Raw genomic sequence first — 23,433 nt, forward strand, 5'->3', positions numbered from 1 at the left:
TACCTCGGCGAGCCACTTCAATTCTCACCGCGTGATCACTGAAGAAAAACGTCAGCTGTCCCAAATATTTACTAATTCGTGGAAGGTTGTGACGAAAGCTAATTTGGCGCTTCCAGTTTGTCCTCGCTCATAAACAATGCACACTGCAAATTATTATTGCCACGAGTTACAATTTTATTTGCTGAGATAGGCTCCAGCACTCCCCGCGACCCCAAAAAAGGGACAAGCGATATAAAATGGATGGATGGATGGATGGACTTTACATCATAATCTTAATTTTAGCGTGAACAATTATAAGTTGTCTATTCTAGCAGCTGAGATAGGCTCCAGCACCCCCCCCCCCCTTTCCCTCCGCGATCCCGAAAGAGACAAGCGGTAGAAAATGGATGGATGGATGGATTCTAGTTTGAAAATGTTACAATTGAGAAATGTATTAAGATATGGTTTTCCCCCCCACATAGAAAATCCTGTTTAAAGATTCTGCAACATCTCAAGGATGCTTCATTTAAGAATTGCAAGTTGAATAAGGCTTGTTTTCGGAATACTTATTTCAATCTTATGCTATTCCAGCTATACAAATCTTTATTTAGGATGTCTTATCAAGTAAAATTAACTAGCTGTATGGACAGATAATTGTATTTATCTAACTTATAATTTTTCCTAAAATGTATTGCTTTTATATTTTTTCAGCTCTTTTTTGCAGTGTAAGCGTGGCAGCATAGCAAAACTGTAGGTATGACTTAACTATGCTTCACAACATCTAACACGTGGTCAGAGAATAAGACATGGCAGAAATTATTTGTGATGCACTTTAGTGACTCGGTTGCTATATTTACTATGTAGAGGTACATATAACATTTTAAAGAAGTATATCTGGCATCATGCATTTATTCAGTAATCAAACACAGGTGGTCACGAAATGATTCGCCACACAACTAAGAGCGGAGATCCACCACCACAAGCCCAGGGAGTGCGCATTACCACAGTGTGCAACCCAACCTTTATCACTTCTAGAAGTACTAAGAAAACACTGCTTAGAGACAACATGTTTTAGCCTTTTCATTATCTTTCATCACAAATTACATCTCACACTACCACCACATTAAAATATTAACGATATTGTTTTATATACAGTACTTGCAGTCTCCACGCCACTGTTTTTTTTAGAATATTCAATCTTACGGGATTGTTAGTTTCGATATACTAGGAGGCTATGGACCACTGCTGTTCACCTCTTGATACATGCTTATACTGCAATTTGTTTTCTGTGCAAACAGCTGTTGAAGCACAGCAATCTTAAATATTTGACCGTTTGAATCAGTTTTAAAAGAATATTGAATTTAAAAGTACATGGGTTTAGTTTTTCAATTTGAATCGTGGTATCGAATAAGTCAAGAATCTTGGAAATTAATGAGTATAGAAATTCTGCCATCGTCACAACCCTACTTTAAAAATGTTTGATTTGTAAAATTGGAATATGAATTTCAAAACGCTTAACTGATGTGGGAGTAATTTAAATACTGCACAATAATTAATATTTCTTCAGTTACTTTGTTTGGCTTTATGTCTGCAGAACTATTGCCACTAAAGGGGCTGAAACTAAAATCTGTTACTCTACCAGCCATCTTCAAAGTCGATATCTGTGAAGTAGCGCCGGTAGTCTTGGTAGGTGTAGTTAAAAGTTGGTGTGGAAAGGAAAACGTGGTCCTTTGGCCATGTTTTCTCTGTTGGCAGCATCCATGGATTTGTCGCCGCCATCCTTTGCTCCTCCCGAATCTTGATGTTGGAAATCATTGGGATGCCGTCATTTTCACCTTAAAAGAAAGGCAACATGCAGTGAGAAGTCTCTTATATTGCCTTCTAATGACACTCTTTACTTGACGTTACCTGAAGCCATCACTCTGAGGACTTTAATAGCGCCCCCCCATGGAGCTGCCAGGGAAATGAAGCCCCTGATATACTTGTCCTTCCAAGCCTGAGGCTGGCTGTTGAGGAAGTAGAGGACATAGTGGCAGCCCATGCTGTGTCCCAACAAGTAAACAGGCTGCAGGTACTGATTATACATCTCCTCCACCAGTTCCTTCAACTTCATTAAGTACTCTGCATTCTGATCTGTCAACATAGTAAGGAAATGACATCTACATTTATTGCATCATCATCATTAGAATTGTCACTCATGTCAAAATTGGAACATTTACTTAAATACATTAAAACACTGGTTTTCAAACTTTTTTCACCAAGTACCACCTTAAAAAAAACAAGGCAGAGGTTTTATTTACCAAGTATACTTAATTTTTTGGCCACAGTTTGAACAGAAACAATGAATATATAAAAATAAAACACTGTACTTTAATCAAGTGATTCTTTGGCGTACCACTAGTACCACAGTTTGCACTTAAAGAGGCCCATATACCGTATTTTCCGGACCATAGGGCGCACCGTATAAGGCGCACTGCAGATGAATGGTCTATTTTTTTAATCTTTTTTAATAGATTATAGGGTGCATTAAAGGAGTCATTTTTTTTTTTTCTAAATGGAAATCACTTCCTTGTGGTGTACATAACATGTAATGGCGGCTCTTTGGTCAAAATGTTGCATAGATTATGTTTTACAGATCATCTTCAAGCCGCTTTCTGACAGTATCTTCCGGATGCGCCGTTTTGTGGGCGGTCTTATTTACTTGGCTCACCTTTGGCAGCGTCTTCTCCCCGTCATCTTTGTTGTAGCGGTGTAGCGTGCAAGGACGGGAGTGGAAGAAGTGTCAAAAGATGGAGCTAACTGTTTTAATGACATTCAGACTTTACTTAAGTCAATGACGGAGCAGCATCTCCTCATCCGGAAACAACCACACAGGAATTGTGTCTCGTGAAAAACCGTCCGACCGGAACTCTAAAAACTAAAGTTCCTTGGGTGAATAATGTAAACTCACTACGCCGGTATGTTTTAGCGCTTTCATGGCGAGTTTACTGACAAATATAAGTTAGAACTTTACACTACTTGTATTATAAATGGCAACAGCGGAGGATGAACGTCACATAAGAAGATAGAGAAAAAGAAGAAGCTTATCGACTACGGCGTCCGCGCGGACGCTCGCAATTTTTCAGGATTTACACAGATCCCAAATACACATCAGAAGGTACCAGAAGGTAAGAAAAGTTGCTTTTACATAATATTGCGAAACAAAATGGCAGATAGTATGTCCTACCTTATACACACAGCACAACAATTCTCGTGTGTTTAACGCACCGACAATGCTTCAAGCGGTGTGGCTTCAAAGCTTACCAAAGTCGTACTAAAACATTTTGATAGATTTTTGAGCGCCGTGTGTAATGTTCTATATTTTCAATGGAACATTTAAAATGTTGGTGTTGTTTACTTGAGATCCATCATAGTGCAGGCTACACTTATCTCTTATGTTTGACTGCCATCTACTGGTCACACTTATTACACCATGTACCAAATAAAATTGCTGCGAGGTGGGTAAACTCAACCAAACTTATTCCTTACGTTAGGCGCACCAGGATATAAGGCGCACTGTCGAGTTTTGAGAAAAAATAAGGATTTTAAGTGCGCCTTATAGTCCGGGGAAAAAAGTTGTGTTGGTTTCTGAGGCAATTTTTCCTCTGGGGTAAAATGCAAGAATCAACAAATGCTGATATGCTGAATGATAATCTGCTCATAGAGGGACTGCACAATCATTTACATTTTAATCCCGATAATGATGTTGGCTGCCATTAATAACGAAAAGTAGAGATGTCCGATAATATCGGACTGCCGATATTATCGGCCGATAAATGCTTTAATATGTGATATCGGAAATTACCGGTATCGCTTTCAGAAAATAAAATGTATGACTTTTTAAAACGCCGCTGTATGGAGTGTTACACGGACGTAGGGAGAAGTTCAGAGCGCCAATAAACCTTAAAGGCACTGCCTTTGCGTGCCGCCCCAATCACATGACATGTACGGCTTTTCACACAAACAATTTTTTATTTTTTTTTAATAATGTCCTGCCCAGCTTCTCGGGCAAATCATATAGCAGATGTAGATGCCCATATCGGCTGTTCAGATTTACTTTACAAAAGAGAAGTGTAGGATACTTCTCTTGTTGCCTTACTTGTATTTTGACTTTATTAAATGTATTTATATTATCATTTGGTGCAGCCGGGCCGGAGCAGGAGGGGATAGAAAGAGTGAAAAAGGAAGACAGAGGGGGGAATTGTGGGGACAAGAGGGGGATTAGACAGAGAGACAAAAACAACAACAGCAAACACAACAACAACAACAACAGAGCAACATCAGCAAATACGACATGTACAAATATGATGGTAAAAGTAATAGCAAATAAGCAGTTAGCGAAAATAAATAAAAAAATACAGAAATGACAATGAGCATTATTACACTAAAAATGGAGCAATATGAATACCAATAGAAATAGTGCTATTGATAATAAACAAATACCAATACTTTACCTTTATTATCAACAATACAATTGTTCAAATGCAACAATACATATACGTAATGATAACTTGAGATACGAAAGAATGCAGAAAAATGGAGGGGAAGAAAGAGAAGCAACCTACATTAACCTTGTAGATTGTTATAGTAACAATAGGTTAAGCTTTGTCAGTGTGCCATGTGTTATACCCAGTTTACCCTAGGGCAACAACGTTAATATATGTTTAATGAAACGTGATTATGTGCATGAGTGTATGTGTGCATATGTACTTGTATATGTACAGTATGTGTATATGTGTGCTTGTACAGTGAATGTATATGTACAGTATGTGTATATGTGTGTACAGCGAATGTATATGTACAGTATGTGTATATGTGTGTTTGAACAGTGAATGTATATGTACAGTATGTGTATGTGTGTTTGTACAGTGAATGTATATGTGTAGTATGTGTATGTGTGTGTTCGTACAGTGAGTGTATATGTACAGTATGTGTATATGTATGTTTTTACAGTGAATGTATATGTACAGTATGTGTATACAGTATGTTTGTATAATGAATGTGCGTGTGGATGTACGAACTTTGAGTGTGTAAATATGTACTGTATTTATTTGTATATGTATGTGGGAGCGTAGGTACCTATGTATGTCTGTATGTATGTGTGTGAGTATATGTGAATTTGCATGTACAATACATTTGACTCCCAGTGTGTGCGGGAGCCAGAGTACGGCCCCAGCCTCCCCGAGAGCCCATCCCACAAACAGTAGGTGTGGTGCCCAGGGAACCAGGGGCCACCGCCTCCACGCAGCCAAGCCGGACAGCGACAGGAACCCCAGAGCCTGGCCCACCGCGCCGCCCACAAGGGCCAGCAGCAGGCCGCAGACAGACGCACCCGGCAGAGGACAAGGCACGAGAAAAGCAGGGGGCAGCCAGACCCCAAGCCAGCGAGAGACCACACCCCACACGGACAGAAAGGCGGGACGCCCCGCCCGAGGGGCCCGGAGACCCCCCGCAACCGGACGGGAAGACCGCCCCCGCCCCACCGGCAACCGGGCCCCCACGAGCCCCAATTGAATGCAATGCATACTTGGTCAACAGCCATACAGGTCACACTGAGGGTGACCGTATAAACAACTTTAACACAGTTACAAATATGCGCCACACTGTGAACCCACACCAAACAAGAAGGACAAACACATTTCAGGAGAACATCCGCACCGTAACACAACATAAACACAATAGAACACAACAGAACCCCTTGCAGCACTAACTCTTCCGGGACGCTACAATATACACCCCCCGCTACCCCCTACCGTCCCCCCCACACACCTAAATCCCGCCCCCCCAACCCCGCCCACTTCAACCTTCTCATGCTCTCTCAGGGAGAGCATGTCCCAAATTCCAAGCTGCACATTTCATGCTTGAAAATGCTTAACTTTGGCCCAAAATGTTGTAGAATGCACTTAAAAAAATATGTGGTCAAGCCACAATATTTGAAGCGCGATGTGGCGAGGGACGACGATTTCCCAAGTAGATTTCTGATCTGTGTAAAACACTGTTTTACCAAAAATTATAAATAATTATGATTAATATTTGTGATTTCAACACTGATAAAAATAATTGTAATTATTTTTGGCATAATTATGCAGTGCTGGCTCATACAGGTTGAGTTGAGTTTGAGTTTATTTCGAACATGCAAGCATACAACATGATACATCACAATTTCCAGATTCTCTTTTCAACATGTTCGAAAAGGAGTAGGAAGAAGCAGAGCTTATTTAATCCTACCCCTTTTCTTTACATAACAGTTGCAAAACTTTTTGTTCACTTCCTGTTCACAATTTTTTCCCAATAAACTCCATAAGTAATCACAATAAAAATAAATAAATAAATAATAGTAAGAATTTAATAATAATAATTGGTGAAGTAAGTCATATTTCATATGATGAGATAAGTAAGATTACTTTAAGAATGAATAAATGGATGGATGAAATAAATTGAGAATGTTTGTCATGGTTCTTCTTCTTTGTACTTTGTAAACACTTTAAGTTTGAAGAGTTTCTTGAAGTGTATCATATTAGTACATTGTTTGATTGCTTTGCTTAATCCATTCCATAATTTAATTCCACATACTGATATACTGAAGGTCTTAAGTGTTGTACGTGCAAACAAATGTTTTAAATTACGTTTTTCTCTAAGATTATATTTCTCCTCTTTTTTTGAGAAGAATTGTTGTATATTCTTGGGTAGCAGGTTATAGTTAGCTTTGTGCATAATTTTAGCTGTTTGCAAATTCACTATGTCGTGGAATTTCAGTATTTTTGATTCAATAAATAAAGGGTTTGTATGTTCTCTATATCCAACATTATGTATTATTCTAACTGATCTTTTTTGTAACACCGTTAATGAATGAAGTGTACTTTTGTAATTATTTCCCCATATTTCTACACAGTAGCTCAGATATGGTAACACTAGTGAGCAGTAGAGAATATGAAGGGATTTTTGGTCTAGAACATGTTTTGCTTTATTCATTATTGACGTGTTTCTTGCAACTTTATGTAGTATATTTTTTACGTGAGATTTCCAGTTCAATTTATCATCAATCATTATACCTAGAAATTTGGTTTCATTTACTCTTTCAATTTCTATTCCGTCTATTTGTATTTGTGTTTGACTTTCTCTTCTACTGTTACCAAATAGCATTATTTTAGTTTTACTAAGATTCAACGATAGTCTGTTTTTGTCAAACCATCTTTTTAATTTGTTAATTTCTTCTGTTATTATTTGTATTATCTCCTGTGTGTTCTCTCCTGAACAAAACGCTGTTGTATCATCCGCAAATAATACTAACTTTAAATCTTTTGTAACTTTACAAATGTCATTTATATAGAGATTGAATAATTTAGGTCCTAGTATTGATCCCTGAGGTACACCACAGGATATATTTAGCGTTGTAGATGTGTGTTCGCCTAGCTTCACGTATTGTTTCCTGTTCGTTAGATAACTTCTTATCCAGTTTAAGACTAACCCTCTGATGCCATATCGTTCTAGTTTTTTGATTAAAATATTGTGATTAATTGTGTCAAATGCTTTAGTTAGATCCATAAAAACCGCTGCCGCACATTTTTTTACTATCTATTGCATTGGTAATTTCTTCTGTAATTTCAATTAAAGCCATTGAAGTTGAAACATTAGCTCTGTATCCATATTGGTTCTCTTCGAGTATTCTATTTTTATTTATGAAACTTTCTAATCTGTTATTGAACAGTTTTTCAATGATTTTAGAAAATTGTGGAAGTAGAGAAACAGGTCTATAATTTGTAAATGGATGTTTGTCTCCAGTCTTATAAATTGGTGCAACTTTAGCTATTTTCATTTTGTTTGGAAATGTACCTGTTTGAAATTATAGGTTACTAATATACATTAATGGTCCTGAGATCTCTTCAATAACCTTTTTTATCGTTTCCATATCAATTCCGTTACAATCAGTTGAAGTCTTAGATTTACATTTTTTCGCGATTGTAACTATTTCCTCCTGTGTCACATTACTGAGGAACATGGAGTTGGGATTTCGCTCTATGGTATCATTATAGTCCTCAATTGGAACTGGGTCTGGAATCCTTCCTTCCAATTTTGGTCCAATATTTACAAAATAATTATTGAAGCTTTCAACTACTTCCTTTATGTTGTCATTTTTTAAATTTTCATCTAAGAAGTATTGAGGGTAGTCCCTCTTAGTTCCCTTTTTAATAATGCTATTGAGGATGCCCCATGTTGCTCTCATATTATTTTTGTTCCTGTCCAATAATTCACTGTAATATTCTTTTCTACATGATCGTAGTATGTCTGTTAACTTGTTTTTATACTTTTTGTACTTAATTTCTGCCTCTATTAGTTCTTTGTGCTATAAATTTTCTATTCTTCTTACAAGCATTTTTTAATCATTTTGTCATCCATGGTTGATTATTCTTTCTCTGCTTGTTACTGAGTTGTATCCATGGACAATGTTTGTCATAAAGTATTATGAACTTGTTTAAGAAATGTTCATATGCTTCATCAACCTCTTTTTCATTATACACATTGTCCCAATCTTGCTTTTGTAGCTCAATTTTGAAGGCAGTCATCCTCTTCTCTGTGCATAGTCTTCGAGATGTCCTTTTGTCTTCCATATTCTTCTTGTAGTTTCCATCATATATTGTAAAAACTGGCAGATGATCACTAACGTCGGTTATAAGTAGACCACTTGTAGTGTTATTATCAAAATCATTGGTAAAAATATTATCAATAAGCGTGGCGCAGTGTCCTGTGATTCTGCTTGGCTTTGTGATTTTAGGATATAGACTGATGCTGTACATTGTATCAATTAAGTCATCAATAGACTTTTGCTTGTTGGGGTTCAATAAGTCAATATTAAAGTCACCACATAAGAACATTATTCTTTGACCATTGTCCATGTAAGTTGCCTTGATCCATTCTTCAAATGTTTCTATACTTGACTTAGGTGATCTATATATACAACTGATGAATATGTTTTTGCTTTTTTCCTGACATATTTCAATGGTTATACATTCTAAGATATTATCTATAGCAAATGACATGTTTTTTACCCCTTTGTAGTTCAGGTTCTTCTTCACGTACACAGCTACTCCTCCATTTTTGTTGGTTCTGTTGATGTAGTTTAGTTCATATCCCTCCAGATCAAAATCTATTCCTTTCTTATCATCAATCCATGTTTCTGTGACAGCAATCATTTTGAAGGGTTCGTTGATGTGTTCCAAAAAGTTCTTAATGTTGTTGTAATTTGCATACAAGCTTCTACTATTAAAATGAATAATTGACAATTTGTTATCACATTCAATGTTGCTATTATATTGATCATCTGTATAATAAAAACAACTATTACTGATGTGGGAGAAAAAATTTGTATCTGGATCTATATCATTTTCCAAATCCTGGTTTTTGTGATCTTTGTTGCAGAAATTTTTTAGTTCCATATTTTCTTGTTCAACAATCTTTCATGTTGTTTCAATAATCTCTATAAGTGTAGGTGGATGCAATCCTGAATCTAGGTCCTCTTGTTTAGTCGTCCCTTGGAACATAGTAGTGTCGATGCTGAATTTAGGTGCTTGTTTTCTGTCAGAGTCCATTATCATCGTTGTTGTGGTAGCTGTGTAAACTTTAAAAATTGTCCAGGTCCTTGATGTCATGGACAACAATTACTCTTGCTTCTGGACTTCCATTCAGCTTGATGTAGATTTTACAGTTGGCGCTCCAAGTTCCCTGGATTTTTCCCTGCCTTCTCAAGTCGCGTGCTTTCTTGGCGATTCCAGCATTACGTTTTGTGAGATGCTCATTCATGTACACACTTGTTCCCTTCAGCTTCTTTCCCTGTCTCAGCAATGCCATTTTAGATTTTCTGTTTACGAGTTTCACGAGCACGACTGGAGTGGCGTTGTTGTTTCTTCCGTTCAGTGGGATGCATGTTTCGATGGTATTAATGTCAATTTCAATTTCTTTTGATTGCAGAAAGTTGACCACTTGCTGTTCTGCTGAGACCATATCCATTTCATCTGGTTCACCTTCATTATTCACAGCTTTCGCATAGGATCTTGGTTTAATTCGGTGCCCTGTCACAATGATATAATTCATTCATTTATCCTGATCCATTTCATCTATGATGTTCCTCAGCATGTTGTTGTCTTCTTGAAGGATCTTCATTTGTTTGCTCATTTCAGTGGCTTCTTTATTTCTGGAGTTGTTCTCTTTTTTCATTTCTTTAATTTCTTCTTTCATATCCTCTTTCCATCCATCCATCAATTCTTCTTATTTTTCTATCATTTCTTCTTTAAATTCCTGGAGTATTTTTTGTAGTATCCCTTCTTGAATCCCATCATGTCCTGTGCCCAGCTTCAAATCAGTCTTTCCAGTCAATCCTTTAACTTTTGGCATCGCGGCAGTCACTGACGTCAGCGCCTCTTATGTCTTAAGGGCAGTTACTTCTTTAGCGACTTGCGGCACTTTTAACTTGTTTTTTCAACAATTTCGTACCTTGCGCCGTTCAGAGATCAATTTGAGGTGTCAGCCTGTCAACTTATATCACTCTGCGACGTCGGGATCACTTTAAAACAGCTGTAAACTCGCCGTAGATTTTGGTTGCTAGGCAACCGCTTTGAACTGCAGGAGGCGCCTTTGGCTTGAGGCTAACGGCTCTTCCACTCGCCTTATTTCAGCGTATCAGTGCCTCTCAACTGACCAAAATCAGATCGAAGATGCCAGGTGACTCTCCTGTGGCTGTGATCGCAAATCAGTGGTCAAATCAGTGGTCAAAATCTTCAGACTTAACAAAAACTCCGGTAGCAGAAGCGGAGCTTTTTTTCTTTGCGTCGAAGGTAGATGTAGTAAATGCACTTCTGTGTGAACATGTGAACAAGGTTTTGACAACTTACTCGGAGTTAATCTCCAGTCATACGGTGCCCCTCGTATGGTTTCGTTTCGCTTGTAGCCAATGTTGACTAAATGCTGCACCATAGAGTGAAAATAACCTGCAAAACACAAAAACAACATTTGACCTGTATGTAAATAGTATGGCAATATGAACACAATGATTGGGGAACGGTACCAGGCGACTTTGATACAGTAGTCTGTTCTCACGATACTTATATACTGTACATAGGAAATTCGTATCATGCAAATATACACCTTAATCTAACGTATTCATAAAAGTACAGAGTTAATGCACACAATGCTAAAAAAAAAATTATGTTAATGACAGTATGGACACAATGATTGGACAGACCGCAAAATTGGGGAACTGTATCAGATGACTTTATATTGTTGGTTTACAGCGCAATACATATATACAGTGCATCCAGAAAGTATTCACAGGGTTTCACTTTAAATTAATTTTGTCCTCAAAATTTCTACAGACAATACCCTATAATGACAACGTGAAAATGTTTAATTTTGCAAATGTATGTGGGTTCCCTCCGGGTACTCCGGCTTCCTCCCACCTCCAAAGACATGCACCTGGGGATAGGTTGATTGGCAACACTAAATTGGCCCTAGTGTGTGAATGTGAGTGTGAATGTTGTCTGTCTATCTGTGCTGGCCCTGCGATGAGGTGGCGACTAGTCCAGGGTGTACCCCGCCTTCCGCCCGATTGTAGCTGAGATAGGCTGCAGCGCCCCCCGCGATCCCGAAGGGAATAAGCGGTAGAAAATGGATGGATGAAAAATAAAAGACAAAAACAATCACATATACATAAGTATTCACAACGTTTGCTCAATACTTTGTTAATGCACCTTTGGCAGCAATTACAGCCTCAAATCATTTTGAATACGATGCCACAAGCTTGGTACACCTATCTTTGGGCAGTTTCGCCAATTCCTCTATGCAGGACCTCTCAAGTTCCATCAGATTGGATGGGAAGCTTTGGTTTTTATCCACAATGTCTCTGTATATTGCTGCAAAAATCTTTACCTCTATTATGACTAGTCTCCCAGTTCCTGCCGCTGAAAAACATCCCCACATCATGATGCTGCCACCACCATGCTTCACTGTAGGGATGGTATTGGCCTGGTGATGAGCGGTGTCTGGTTTCCTCCAAACTTGACACCTGGCATTCACACGACCAGATCATTTTGTTTCTCATCGTCAGAGACTTTCTGGTGTATTTTTGCAAACATTTTTTTGCTAAGAAATGTCTTCCTTTTGGCCACTATAGTATACAGGCCTGATTGGTGGCTTGCTGCAGAGATGATTGTCCTTCTGGAAGGTTCCTCTCTCTCCACAGAGAAATGCTGTAACTCTGACAGAGTGACCATCGGGTTCTTAGTCTCCTCCCTTACTAAACTAAGATGAATATAGCAATATACAGACACATCCTGGATGAAAAACAACGCTTCCCATCCAACCTGATGGATCTTGAAAGGTGATGCAAAGAGGAATGGGTGAAACTGTCCAAAGAGTGGTGTACCAAGCTTGTGGAATCGTATTCATAAATACTTGAAGCTGTAATTGCTGCAAAAGGCTGTGAATACTTATGTACGTTATTTTTATTTTTTTAATTTAAATACATTTGTAAAAAAAATAACATTATGGGGTATTGTCTGTAAAATTTTGAGAATAAACATTTATTTATTCCCTTTTGGAAAACATAACATTTGGAAAAAGCAAAGTGCTGTGAATACTTTCCGGGTCCACTGTACAGAGGAAATTCAGGATAACATGCAAACAGCTAAATCTAACCTATTCGTACAAGTATGGACTTAATGCACACAATACTCAAATGTACTTATGTAAATGATAGTATGGCAAAATAGACAATGATTGGGGAACTGTACCAGATGACTTCATATTGATATTGGTGTACGGTGCACTAATTATATACATGCAAAATTAATAATCTAACCTATTTGTACAAAGAACAGGGTTAATGCACACAATGCTCAAATGTGTTTCTCACCTGCTAACTTGTTATTGTCAAGAAACTCAATGGGATAGGTTTGTCCAAACCCTGGCACCCGCACCTGCACCCCCGGCGAGTTGAATGATTGCCTCGTTGTCCTGTTGTACACAAGCCTGAACACAGACATTTGTTTTCACAGCTCTAAAATTATTCTAACCTTTGTGTCAAATGTCTTATCAGGGGGTTTTAACCAGTTACAGATTTGGGTTAAAATTTGGGGAACAGCGTAAACCCAAACAACATTATAAAACATGTACAATACATACAGTAACATGAGCCAAAGTCTAGGTTACCTAATGTTATCAATCCAGCAGTCTACACCGATGGGCATGAACATGTTGAGATCAATCCACAAGGGGAACCAGTGATCGGTTTTCCTGTAGCACATCCAATGGACAAGATGTGGCTTGTCTATCTTAGCTTCCAGACGGTTTCCCAAGTTTCCTGGTACTGGACAAACAAGTGCAAGGTGAGCATCCAATGTAAACATTAAATCCCTTTAGAGATGCATTGATATAAGTGCTATCATAAAAAGTTTAAGCATTCTACATTATCATTAAATAGTACTTTGAGAAATAAAGAGCATCACTAATTACTATTTACTAAAATTACTATTTAAAGTCCCGCTTAAATGGGGTCAAACCAGGGGTTTTAGAAAAACACATGATCAGTATTGGAAAGGGCAACCTCATTTTGACAGAAAGGTTGCAAAGCAAATTTAAACTCTAGTTTGATAGTTATGAGGTGTAGTTGTTGTGTGGTTCTTGGGCTAGTCCTGGGAAAATTATTTTATACATAGAAAATTCATTGGCTGACTGTCAAATGTATACAACAAACTAAAAGGGAATCTGGATTGTGGGAACTGGAGGCAACGCCACACCAGAAGAAAATCTTAGCGCAGTCTTACCTTCACTTTTTTTTTTACTTATTTAGTACTACAACTGGGACTTTAGCCTCCTCTGTCTTTAAAAACTAGTGACCCCACTCTGTTCCAATCTTCAATGTTCCTTGATTGCACTACAATTATGTGCTATGAGATGCAAAAGTGAAACTTCAACATATCTTTGTGCTATGCTGCCACAAATAGGTTTATATGTTTATCTTTCTTTTATCACCTCATCCTTGTTCCCAAAATGAGTGTGAATACGTGCATACAGGTGAGCTTTGATGACGTTATGACATCTATGTTGCGTGAACACTAAAGTGTTCCATGCTGGGTTCTTGTTGGTACCAGATGGAATAAAACAGTTTGCACTTTTGCAAAGAGGTATAAGTTGTGTTACACATTACTAATTTGATTCAAACAACCTAGTTATTGAACTGGGACTGCAAAATGTATTTGTTTAACTTTTATGACATCATATTTTATAACTGACTGATTTAAGTGGAAAAAAAAAACCATCTTAAAATCTTTACAAAAACCCAAACCATGATCATGTGGCCCCACTAGTACTAGAACTTTCCATCAGGCACAATACATTCAAACAACGTTGAGAACTTGTTGAATTAGGTCTTGAAGTTGAGCAACTCCAACCTTAATATGTGTATTAGCAAATTTAAAGTCAAGGGGATAGAAATAAGAAAAAAGACGGAGGGAAATTGCGGGGACAAGTGGGGGATAAGACTGAGAGACAACAAAAACAACATCAGCAAATACGATACGTACAAATATGACACGAAAAAAGATAGCAAAGAAGCATTTACTGAAGTAGATTGTAATAACACAGAAATGACTAGGAACATTATTGCACTACAAATGGAGCAATACAAATACCAATAGAAATAGCACAATGGATAATGAATAATAATAATTCCCTCTATTATCAACAGTACAATTGTTTCAAATGTATTTTCCCCATCATTCACAATCAATATGAGACATGATGGATGGGTTTTTTTTTGCATTTCAAATATTAAATACTAAGTCCGCTTACAATGGAGACTGTGAGAGCCGCTCTATTCCGCCTATAAAGCCCGTAAGAAAACATCCAATCACCTCCATAAAATGTTTCTTTACATGATGTAAGTATATGTGATGTAGTAACAGGCACATTTATAATAACATTTAATATTTACATATTTTAAACATATGCGGCGCATTCTTTGAAAAAACGCATCATGTTTGCTTGTTTTTTTCTTCTTTACTGATTTCTGCTCACTGCAAACTTCATGAGAGCCAACAGACATAACAAAACATCCCTTACTGTGCCAGGTCTGCTGTCATTAGGATGCCGACTGCTAGGATGTTCATATATTCCCATTTAGATGAACATTGACCATAATCCTCGCAAAGCGACGGGTTGAGGTTTGCAGGGGGAACCAAGCGTATTTGTGTGTCATTCTCACCATTTCCTAAATGACTGTCAAAGTGTACCAACTTATACGTCCTCAGACCTTTTCTGTCCAGGTGACATGCATGATTTATGATCTACAATAAACTTCCAGGGAGTAAGGAAGCGAGGAAACACCTCGCCAGTCGATCATGTCGAAATTGTACACAGGCTTGTGATCACAGCGTTGCTATAAATAGTTTGTCTGCATTAGCGCTTATAATAAAAATATCCCTAATACTTGTTTAATATCCAAGTCACAAAATGTAAATAGAGTATTGTTGGTGGTTTTTGAATGGTTATTTATTGGATTTTATGGGCGAAATAGAGGACCTCACATTGGCTCCGCTGTAAGCGAAATTTTATTTACAAGTTAGAATGCATTAAAAAAAATCCATCCGTTGACATGTCTTTCATAAGGATTGTAAACTATAAGCAAGATTGCAAAAAAAGTGAAGTTCCCTTTTAAGCTTTATCAGTGTGCCGTGCTTTACCCAGTTTCCATATGGCGGGGGGACACTGTTAATATATGTTCGATGAAACATGATTATATACAAGAGTCTATGCATGCATAGCCACCTAGACAGCAGGTGCAGTACCCAGGGAACAAGGGACCACCGGCCCTATGCAGGCAGGCCAGCAACAGGACCCCCAGAACCGGGCCCACCGTGCTGCTGGGCAGGCTGTAGAGACAGACGTGCCCGGCAGAGGACAAGGCACGGGAGAAGCAAGAGACAGCCAGCCCCCAAACCAGCGAGAGACCTTACCCCATGCGGGCAGAAAGACGTGACGCCCCGCCCCAGGGGGCCCAGAGACTCCCCGCAGGTCAAAAATAATCTTCTTAAACATTATATAGATTCACATAGTCACCACATTAGGTACACCTGCACACATAACGATGGATTCAGACATGCATAAAAAAAATTTCACTGCATGTCGATGTTATTATGCAAATTTCAAGCAAGATTAGATGAAAATAATACTTTATCCTATATTACTTTTGCGTATCATAACATAAAGAAGATGGGGGGCGGGGGGGACACTTCCTCCCCCCTGGCTTATAGCTTGACTTATTGTCCAAATAAGTACGTCCACTTCGTTGTGATGTCACAACATAGCCAGACTGGAAAAGTCAGCCAACCGAACTGTGTTCAAACTCATGCCAAAATGCATGAACCGTATGATTTGACACTTTTTTAACACAAGTATCCGACATTGTAACATTTATAAGTCAGAAAATATTACATTAATCTAAAGCCCCCTTTAAAAAAAAAAAGTATATACACAAATTAAATATCCTGTCTAGTAGCCTGGAAAACTTCAATTTTATTCAGTGAACTTGCAGCATTTCTCTGGTGCAGTTTTTTTTTTTTTTTTAAAAAGGGAACTGCACTTTTTGGGGGGAATTTTTTCAAAGATTCGCAATCCTTATGTGAGACAGTCACACATGTTTTTCTTTTTTAATGCATTATAAGTAGTAAATAAATGCGACCAAAACTCTGTGCACAGTGGAGCCTATGGGAGTCGCTCTATTCTGCCTATAAAGCGCTTTAAAAAAACACCCAAACACCTCCATTAAGGTTTTATATACATGAAGTATATCAGGCATATTCATTATAACATGCAATATTTACGTATTTTGCTCATTTTAAGCATACGGTGGTGCGTTAATTTCACATACGCATCACGCTTTTCCTTTCACAACATCACTGATTACTACTCACTGCAGACATGAGCCAACAAACATAAAACGTCTCTCACTGGGATGCCGACTGTTAAAATGATATATTCCAATGTAGATGAAGAATTATTTAATCAAAATCCTTGCAAAGAAAAAAAGGGGGGTGGAACGAAGCGTCTTTTCGGGTCTTTTTCGCCATTTACGGGTCTAAATTGGCTGTCAAAGTTTACCAACTTCTCGGTCAATGTCCACATCATTTTACTATCAAAGTGAGAGGCATGATTTATTTTGCGAGCTCAGAGAAAGAAAAAAAACATTGACAACACTCAGCGGTGGATCACTCAGCTTGTGCGTCAATGAAGGACACAGCAAGCTGCGAGAACTAATGTGAAATAATATTCAAGTCACGAAATGTACAGTACAGGCCAAAAGTTTGGACACACCTTCTCATTCTATGCGTTTTCTTTATTTTCATGACTATTTACATTGTAGATTGTCACTGAAGGCATCACAACTATGAATGAAAACATGTGGAGTTATGTTCCTAACAAAAAAAGGTGAAATAACTGAAAACATGTTTTATATTTTAGCTTCTTCAAAATAGCCACCCTTTGCTCTGATTACTGCTTTGCGCACTCTTGGCATTCTCTCGATGAGCTTCAACAGGTAGTCACCTGAAATGGTTTTCACTTCCCAGGTCTCATAGTTTTGATGCCTTCAGTGACAATCTACAATGTAAATAGTCATGGAAATAAAGAAAACAGTGTCCCACCGCGGTGAGGGATGTCTTGTCTTGGTTTTTTGTCTTGTGAAATTCATGTTTTATTTTGAAAAGTAACTCTCTTTTCGTTTCAGGTCACTTGCCTTTCCTCTTGTGTTATCAGTCTGACGTCATCCCTGATCCCTGATTGTTTCCACCTGTTGCCCATTACCCCCATGTGTCTTATAGTCCGCGTTTCCCTTTGTTCTGTGCCAGAATGTCTTGTTGTAGCGTGCATCTCCAGCCCCATGCCCAAGCCTTGTCTCGTCTTGTTTTGATTTATACGGATCCTGAATTTTCAAGTTGGTATTTTGTTCCCTGGGTACAGTACCTGGCTGATGTCAATATAGCAGCATAAGCTTGTTACTTCTCTGCGATCAATACGCCACTAAAAGTAGGTCTTCAACGTTAGCGCTTGTAATAACAGCATCGCTAATACTTGGTTAATATTCAGGTCACGAAATGTAAATAGAGTATTGTTGGCGCCTTTTGGATGTTTTTTAATGGGTTATATTTTCGGAATAGACAGAATGGGCCCCATTCAGCAATAAGTTCCGAACTTTTCCTCTTATCTTTCTTCCTAAGTGATTTCCTAAGAAGAGTCCATTCAAATTCATGACGTGTTCTTAAATGGCCAAATTGTTCCCACCTGCTGTACTTAAGTTGCTGAATTCCAAATGGTTAGCGCGTGCATGTCCATCATAATTTGCATATACACACGCACTTATTTCCCCAATATGCATATGTAAACACCCTTATTTGCGTAATTTGCATAGGTAAACCCCCTTAATTCCCCATATAAGGGCCCAATTCCGGCGGAAAAGCCGAACATCAGACACACGGAGAAAACACAAACAAATTACGGAAGAGAAATTCGTATTATCCCGCGGGGGAAATACATAATGTCAAAACGTAAGTTCAAGAAAGGGGGGACTGCTGAGGATAGTCCAAAGCGTTCAAATAAATATTCGTCACTTTGGGCAAATAGGTCTACATGGTGGTGAAATGTGCGCTCCCTCTCCAGGGCACAATTTGCAGCATCTTGCAGTAGCAGCAAGATGTTGGTCTTTTAAAGAGTCACCAATCACTAAATCAACGCCCCGTCATTTCTGATTGTGTGCGTACAGGGTATTTGGAAATGTCTATATATTGCTCATTTTGCTATATGTCTGTCTGATATCTATCTATCTATCTATCTATATTATTATAATATAGGAAGGAGAGAGGCAGTGTCACAGGTGCATCGCACGCTGCTTGGCATGGGGGAATTCCGCCCTCAATGAAGACTCCCAGGTTTGATGGCAAGGCGAACTGGGAGGCATTTCATCCCACTTCTGGCAACAATTGTAGCATCCAGAAGAAGTGCACACAAAGTCTGACACTCGTTTTAAACTTTTATTGAGCAACCTATACTAACACAGCTCAACTTATCTCGTTCTTTCCACACGCACATCTATCCTCACTCCTCATTTCCGCAACAGCAACGCTTCCTCCTTCTTCGCCAATCACCTTACAGGCGTGCTACGTTCACATCAAAGAGGATGCAGGATAAAGTGACAGAAATTGAAATTTTTGCATGGTATTATACATCAGGAAGTGTTGTGTAAGAAAGTGTTAAAAATAAAACCATCAAAAGCCATCTGCTTTTGTATAAAGATAAGTTAGGTTAAATGAAAATATTATTATTATTATTTATTTGACGGTATATCAAAAATAATTTGAGCAAAATTTAATTGAAATATTGTCGGTGTGGCCCTCCAGCAGTGCTCGGGTTGCTCATGCGGCCCCGGGTAAAAATTAATTGCCCACCCCTGATCTACAAACCCTGTTTCCATATGAGTTGGGAAATTGTGTTAGATGTAAATATAAACGGAATACAATGATTTGCAAATCATTTTCAACCCATATTCAATTGAATGCACTACAAAGACAAGATATTTGATGTTCAAACTCATAAACTTTTTTTTTTTTTTTGCAAATAATAATTAACTTAGAATTTCATGGCTGCAACACGTGCCAAAGCAGTTGGGAAAGGGCATGTTCACCACTGTGTTACATGGCCTTTCCTTTTAACAACCCTCAGTAAACGTTTGGGAACTGAGGAGACACATTTTTTAAGCTTCTCAGGTGGAATTCTTTCCCATTCTTGCTTGATGTACAGCTTAAGTTGTTCAACAGTCCGGGGGTCTCCGTTGTGGTATTTTAGGCTTCATAATGCGCCACACATTTTCAATGGGAGACAGGTCTGGACTACAGGCAGGCCAGTCTAGTACCCGCACTCTTTTACTATGAAGCCACGTTGATGTAACACGTGGCTTGGCATTGTCTTGCTGAAAGGCACCTTCACAGATGTGTAAGTTACCCATGTCTTGGGCACTAATACACCCCCATACCATCACAGATGCTGGTTTTTCAACTTTGCGCCTTTAACAATACGGATGGTTCTTTTCCTCTTTGGTTTGGTGGACACGACGTCCACGGTTTCCAAAAACAATTTGAAATGTGGACTCGTCAGACCACAGAACACTTTTCCACTTTGTATCAGTCCATCTTAGATGAGCTCAGGCCCAGCGAAGCCGACGGCGTTTCTGGGTGTTGTTGATAAACGGTTTTCGCCTTGCATAGGAGAGTTTTAACTTGCACTTACAGATGTAGCGACCAACTGTAATTACTGACAGTGGGTTTCTGAAGTGTTCCTGAGCCCATGTGGTGATATCCTTTACACACTGATGTTGCTTGTTGATGCAGTACAGCCTGAGGGATCGAAGGTCACGGGCTTAGCTGCTTACGTGCAGTGATTTCTCCAGATTCTCTGAACACTTTGATGATATTACAGACCGTAGATGGTGAAATCCCTAAATTCCTTGCAATAGCTGGTTGAGAAAGGTTTTTCTTAAACTGTTCAACAATTTGCTCACGCATTTGTTGACAAAGTGGTGACCCTCGCCCCATCCTTGTTTGTGAATGACTGAGCATTTCATGGAATCTACTTTTATACCCAATCAGGGCACCCACCTGTTCCCAATTTGCCTGTTCACCTGTGGGATGTTCCAAATAAGTGTTTGATGAGCATTCCTCAACTTTATCAGTATTTATTGCCACCTTTCCCAACTTCTTTGTCATGTGTTGCTGGCATCAAATTCTAAAGTTAATGATTATTTGCACAAATTTTTTTTTATCAGTTTGAACATCAAATATGTTGTCTTTGTGGCATATTCAACTGAATATGGGTTGAAAATGATTTGCAAATCATTGTATTCCATTTATATTTACATCTAACACAATTTCCCAACTCATATGGAAACGGGGTTTGTATATAGATAGGCTCCAGCACCCCCCGCGACCCCAAAAGGGACAAGCGGTAGAAAATGGATGGATGGATATATGATATTAATTTAACATTAGACAGTAGAAGTAAGGCAACTTGTCACACTTAAGAACAAATAAACCACCCTCAGAGTGCTCTGGAGCATTTGAAGATTGTGTTCTTTCCTACGAACAAATCCCAGCTAAGAAAACATTGGTGAATACAAAAATCTCCTTAAAATCTTCATAAGTGGGCCTAAGAACAAAATTTGTTGTTAAGAACGGTTGCCGAATGGAGCCCAATGACGTCATGGCTCTCATCTGCCTCATTGTAAGCAGACTTTTATTTAAGTTTATTTACAAGTTAGAACGCATTAAAAAGACGTGTTCTTGTCTCTCATTAGGATTGTGAATTATAGGCAAAATTCCAATCGCAACATTTATGTGTTTTTGGCTCCTTGCTGTCCATTGGTAACTGGCATTCGCAAAACCCTCTGACCCCTCCGCCTGGCAACGGGCAGTCAGGCAAAGCAGTGACATTACTGTCTGAGGGTGTGCTTTTCACGGAATGTAGTCTACAGTAGCATGCGTTATTTTCCTGCTAGAACAACAATGAAAAAAAAGGCAGACTTACCTATAATCAGTGGTGGTGTGCTGTTGCCTGGGGCTTGAACTTTCGTCTCAGGAGGAAACACAACATTGAGGATCCAGAAACATGAGGCATGATGAAAGCCCAGCAGAAGTACAAATGTCACAGAAGGCCATATTTGCACCAAAGAGCACATGTTGCTTGACTGGGGGGGAAACAAAGAAGTAGAAATGTTACCTTTGCCACAGTCAAGTGATACAAACTTTTTAGCAGCCTCTGACACACCTGCTTTGTGGGATGGATGATTCATTCAACTAATCAGCCCAGGCCGGTTACTCACAATCACCACAAAGCCCACAGAAAAAGACAAATAAACGTGTTGTTTGATACCCACTGCCCTATTGATTTGTAGCTATTTATTTACACAACCACACTGAAAATGATTGACCATGCCGGCCGGGTAGGAGCATTATGTACAAATGCTAAGGACACGGAATTGGGATCAACCATTGTTTACATTTGGTAGCATTGTAGTTGGCTTTATAAAAGTACATTTTACAAAAGTGTAATGTAGAAAAATGATGTTTGAGGTGACTTACTTGAAAGGGCGGCTATGCTGTCCTCTCGCTGGAGTCCAACAGACAATACGGAGGCGACGAGAGGTGGATCGACTGCAAATGTCGACACTAAGGTATTATTGGTATATGGTCGATACAAGCGTGATGAGATCGATATTTTTTAGATTTCTCCTGGAAACGTTTAGTTTCACGTATAGTTGTGGTATATTGGTAAAAACTCAGAGGAAAGTTTTTGGAGGCAAAACTGATTCAAAAAAATATTTATAATGCTCTATTGACTTTATTTTTCTTTAACAATTGTATGTATTAAATGGGAATTATTTTATTAATTATTTAGTTTATATTGTCACATTGTCTAATATTGTGGGACAGAAATAAATATTGTTAAGTTGTTCTAAGATAAGTTTTGATTACATTATTTTTGACTGCCTAAAATCATTGATATGTGTTTTATTCTGACCATAATCATGATAAACTAATTGAGGACACGAAATAATTCAATTATCGCAAGAAGAAAAGAAAAAATCAAATATAAAGTACCGGGTATCGGTATTGATACCCAAAAACATGCCGTATCGCTCACCTCGAGAGGCTACTCTGGATGAACCAACCACTTTCCGGTCAGCTGCTGTTGCCTTCAGGGTCCTCGCAAAATGTCCGCTATTCATCATTATGAATTGTGGAGAAAATAACTTTTAAAAGAAACGAATAGAAAACAATAATACTAGTTTGACTGTATATGGGTATACAATACAATACAATGTCCCCAACAATTCAGTAACAATTAGTGTACACATCGGTTGACATGTTTTGATCCACCACCCTTTTGACTTACCCATAAACCTATCATTAACTACTTTATCTTTTTGAAATAGTTTTGCAGTCTTTTGTAACATGTTTAAAAACATTTAATACACGGCGTGATTGTTGCAATGGCTTTGTTTTCACGTATGCCAGTACATCTATCAGAGGTTAGTATAGGACAACAATTTATAGTTCATTTACTTTTAAGTAGGCCAGATGACCATTGCATTGCATCATGACTTTATACTGGGGACTGACCTAAGCCAGCATTAGACGTGTTAAAGTCCAAAAATATGGTAGTCCAGAAATGCACAGCGGAATGGTAAAAAAAAGACACATTTAATTGTGAATTGGTAACAGTGACGTGCGGTGAACTATACACCAGGTGAGGCATAGATACTTTTGGAGTTTTTTCTTCTTTTTTATATTTTTTACTTCAATTCATATGTGCAGCTTTAAT

At 38.4% G+C, this 23,433-nt stretch overlaps 1 protein-coding gene across 3 annotated transcripts in view; it reads right to left on the reverse strand.

The window, feature by feature from the left end:
* Positions 1-22,339, reverse strand: part of LOC133641763 (phosphatidylcholine-sterol acyltransferase-like) — a 23,303-nt gene extending 964 nt beyond the window's left edge. The window contains exons 1-7 of one of the 3 annotated variants that reach the window (XM_062035749.1): positions 22,191-22,261; positions 21,637-21,682; positions 13,219-13,375; positions 12,923-13,038; positions 10,905-11,000; positions 1,888-2,112; positions 1,619-1,814 (exon numbers count right to left, since the gene is read on the reverse strand). In XM_062035749.1, coding sequence (XP_061891733.1) covers positions 1,619-1,814; positions 1,888-2,112; positions 10,905-11,000; positions 12,923-13,038; positions 13,219-13,313 — 728 coding nt within the window. In that variant the 5' untranslated portion in view covers positions 13,314-13,375; positions 21,637-21,682; positions 22,191-22,261. Of the gene's footprint in view, positions 1-1,618; positions 1,815-1,887; positions 2,113-10,904; positions 11,001-12,922; positions 13,039-13,218; positions 13,376-21,636; positions 21,797-21,876; positions 22,046-22,190 lie in introns of those variants that run through there. The other 2 variants (XM_062035748.1, XM_062035747.1) reach the window with 2 other exon arrangements.
* Between the last annotated feature and the right edge of the window lie 1,094 nt (positions 22,340-23,433).

This window comes from Entelurus aequoreus, linkage group LG24 (genome assembly GCF_033978785.1).
Source record: "Entelurus aequoreus isolate RoL-2023_Sb linkage group LG24, RoL_Eaeq_v1.1, whole genome shotgun sequence".
Classification (NCBI taxonomy): Eukaryota; Metazoa; Chordata; class Actinopteri; order Syngnathiformes; family Syngnathidae; genus Entelurus; species Entelurus aequoreus.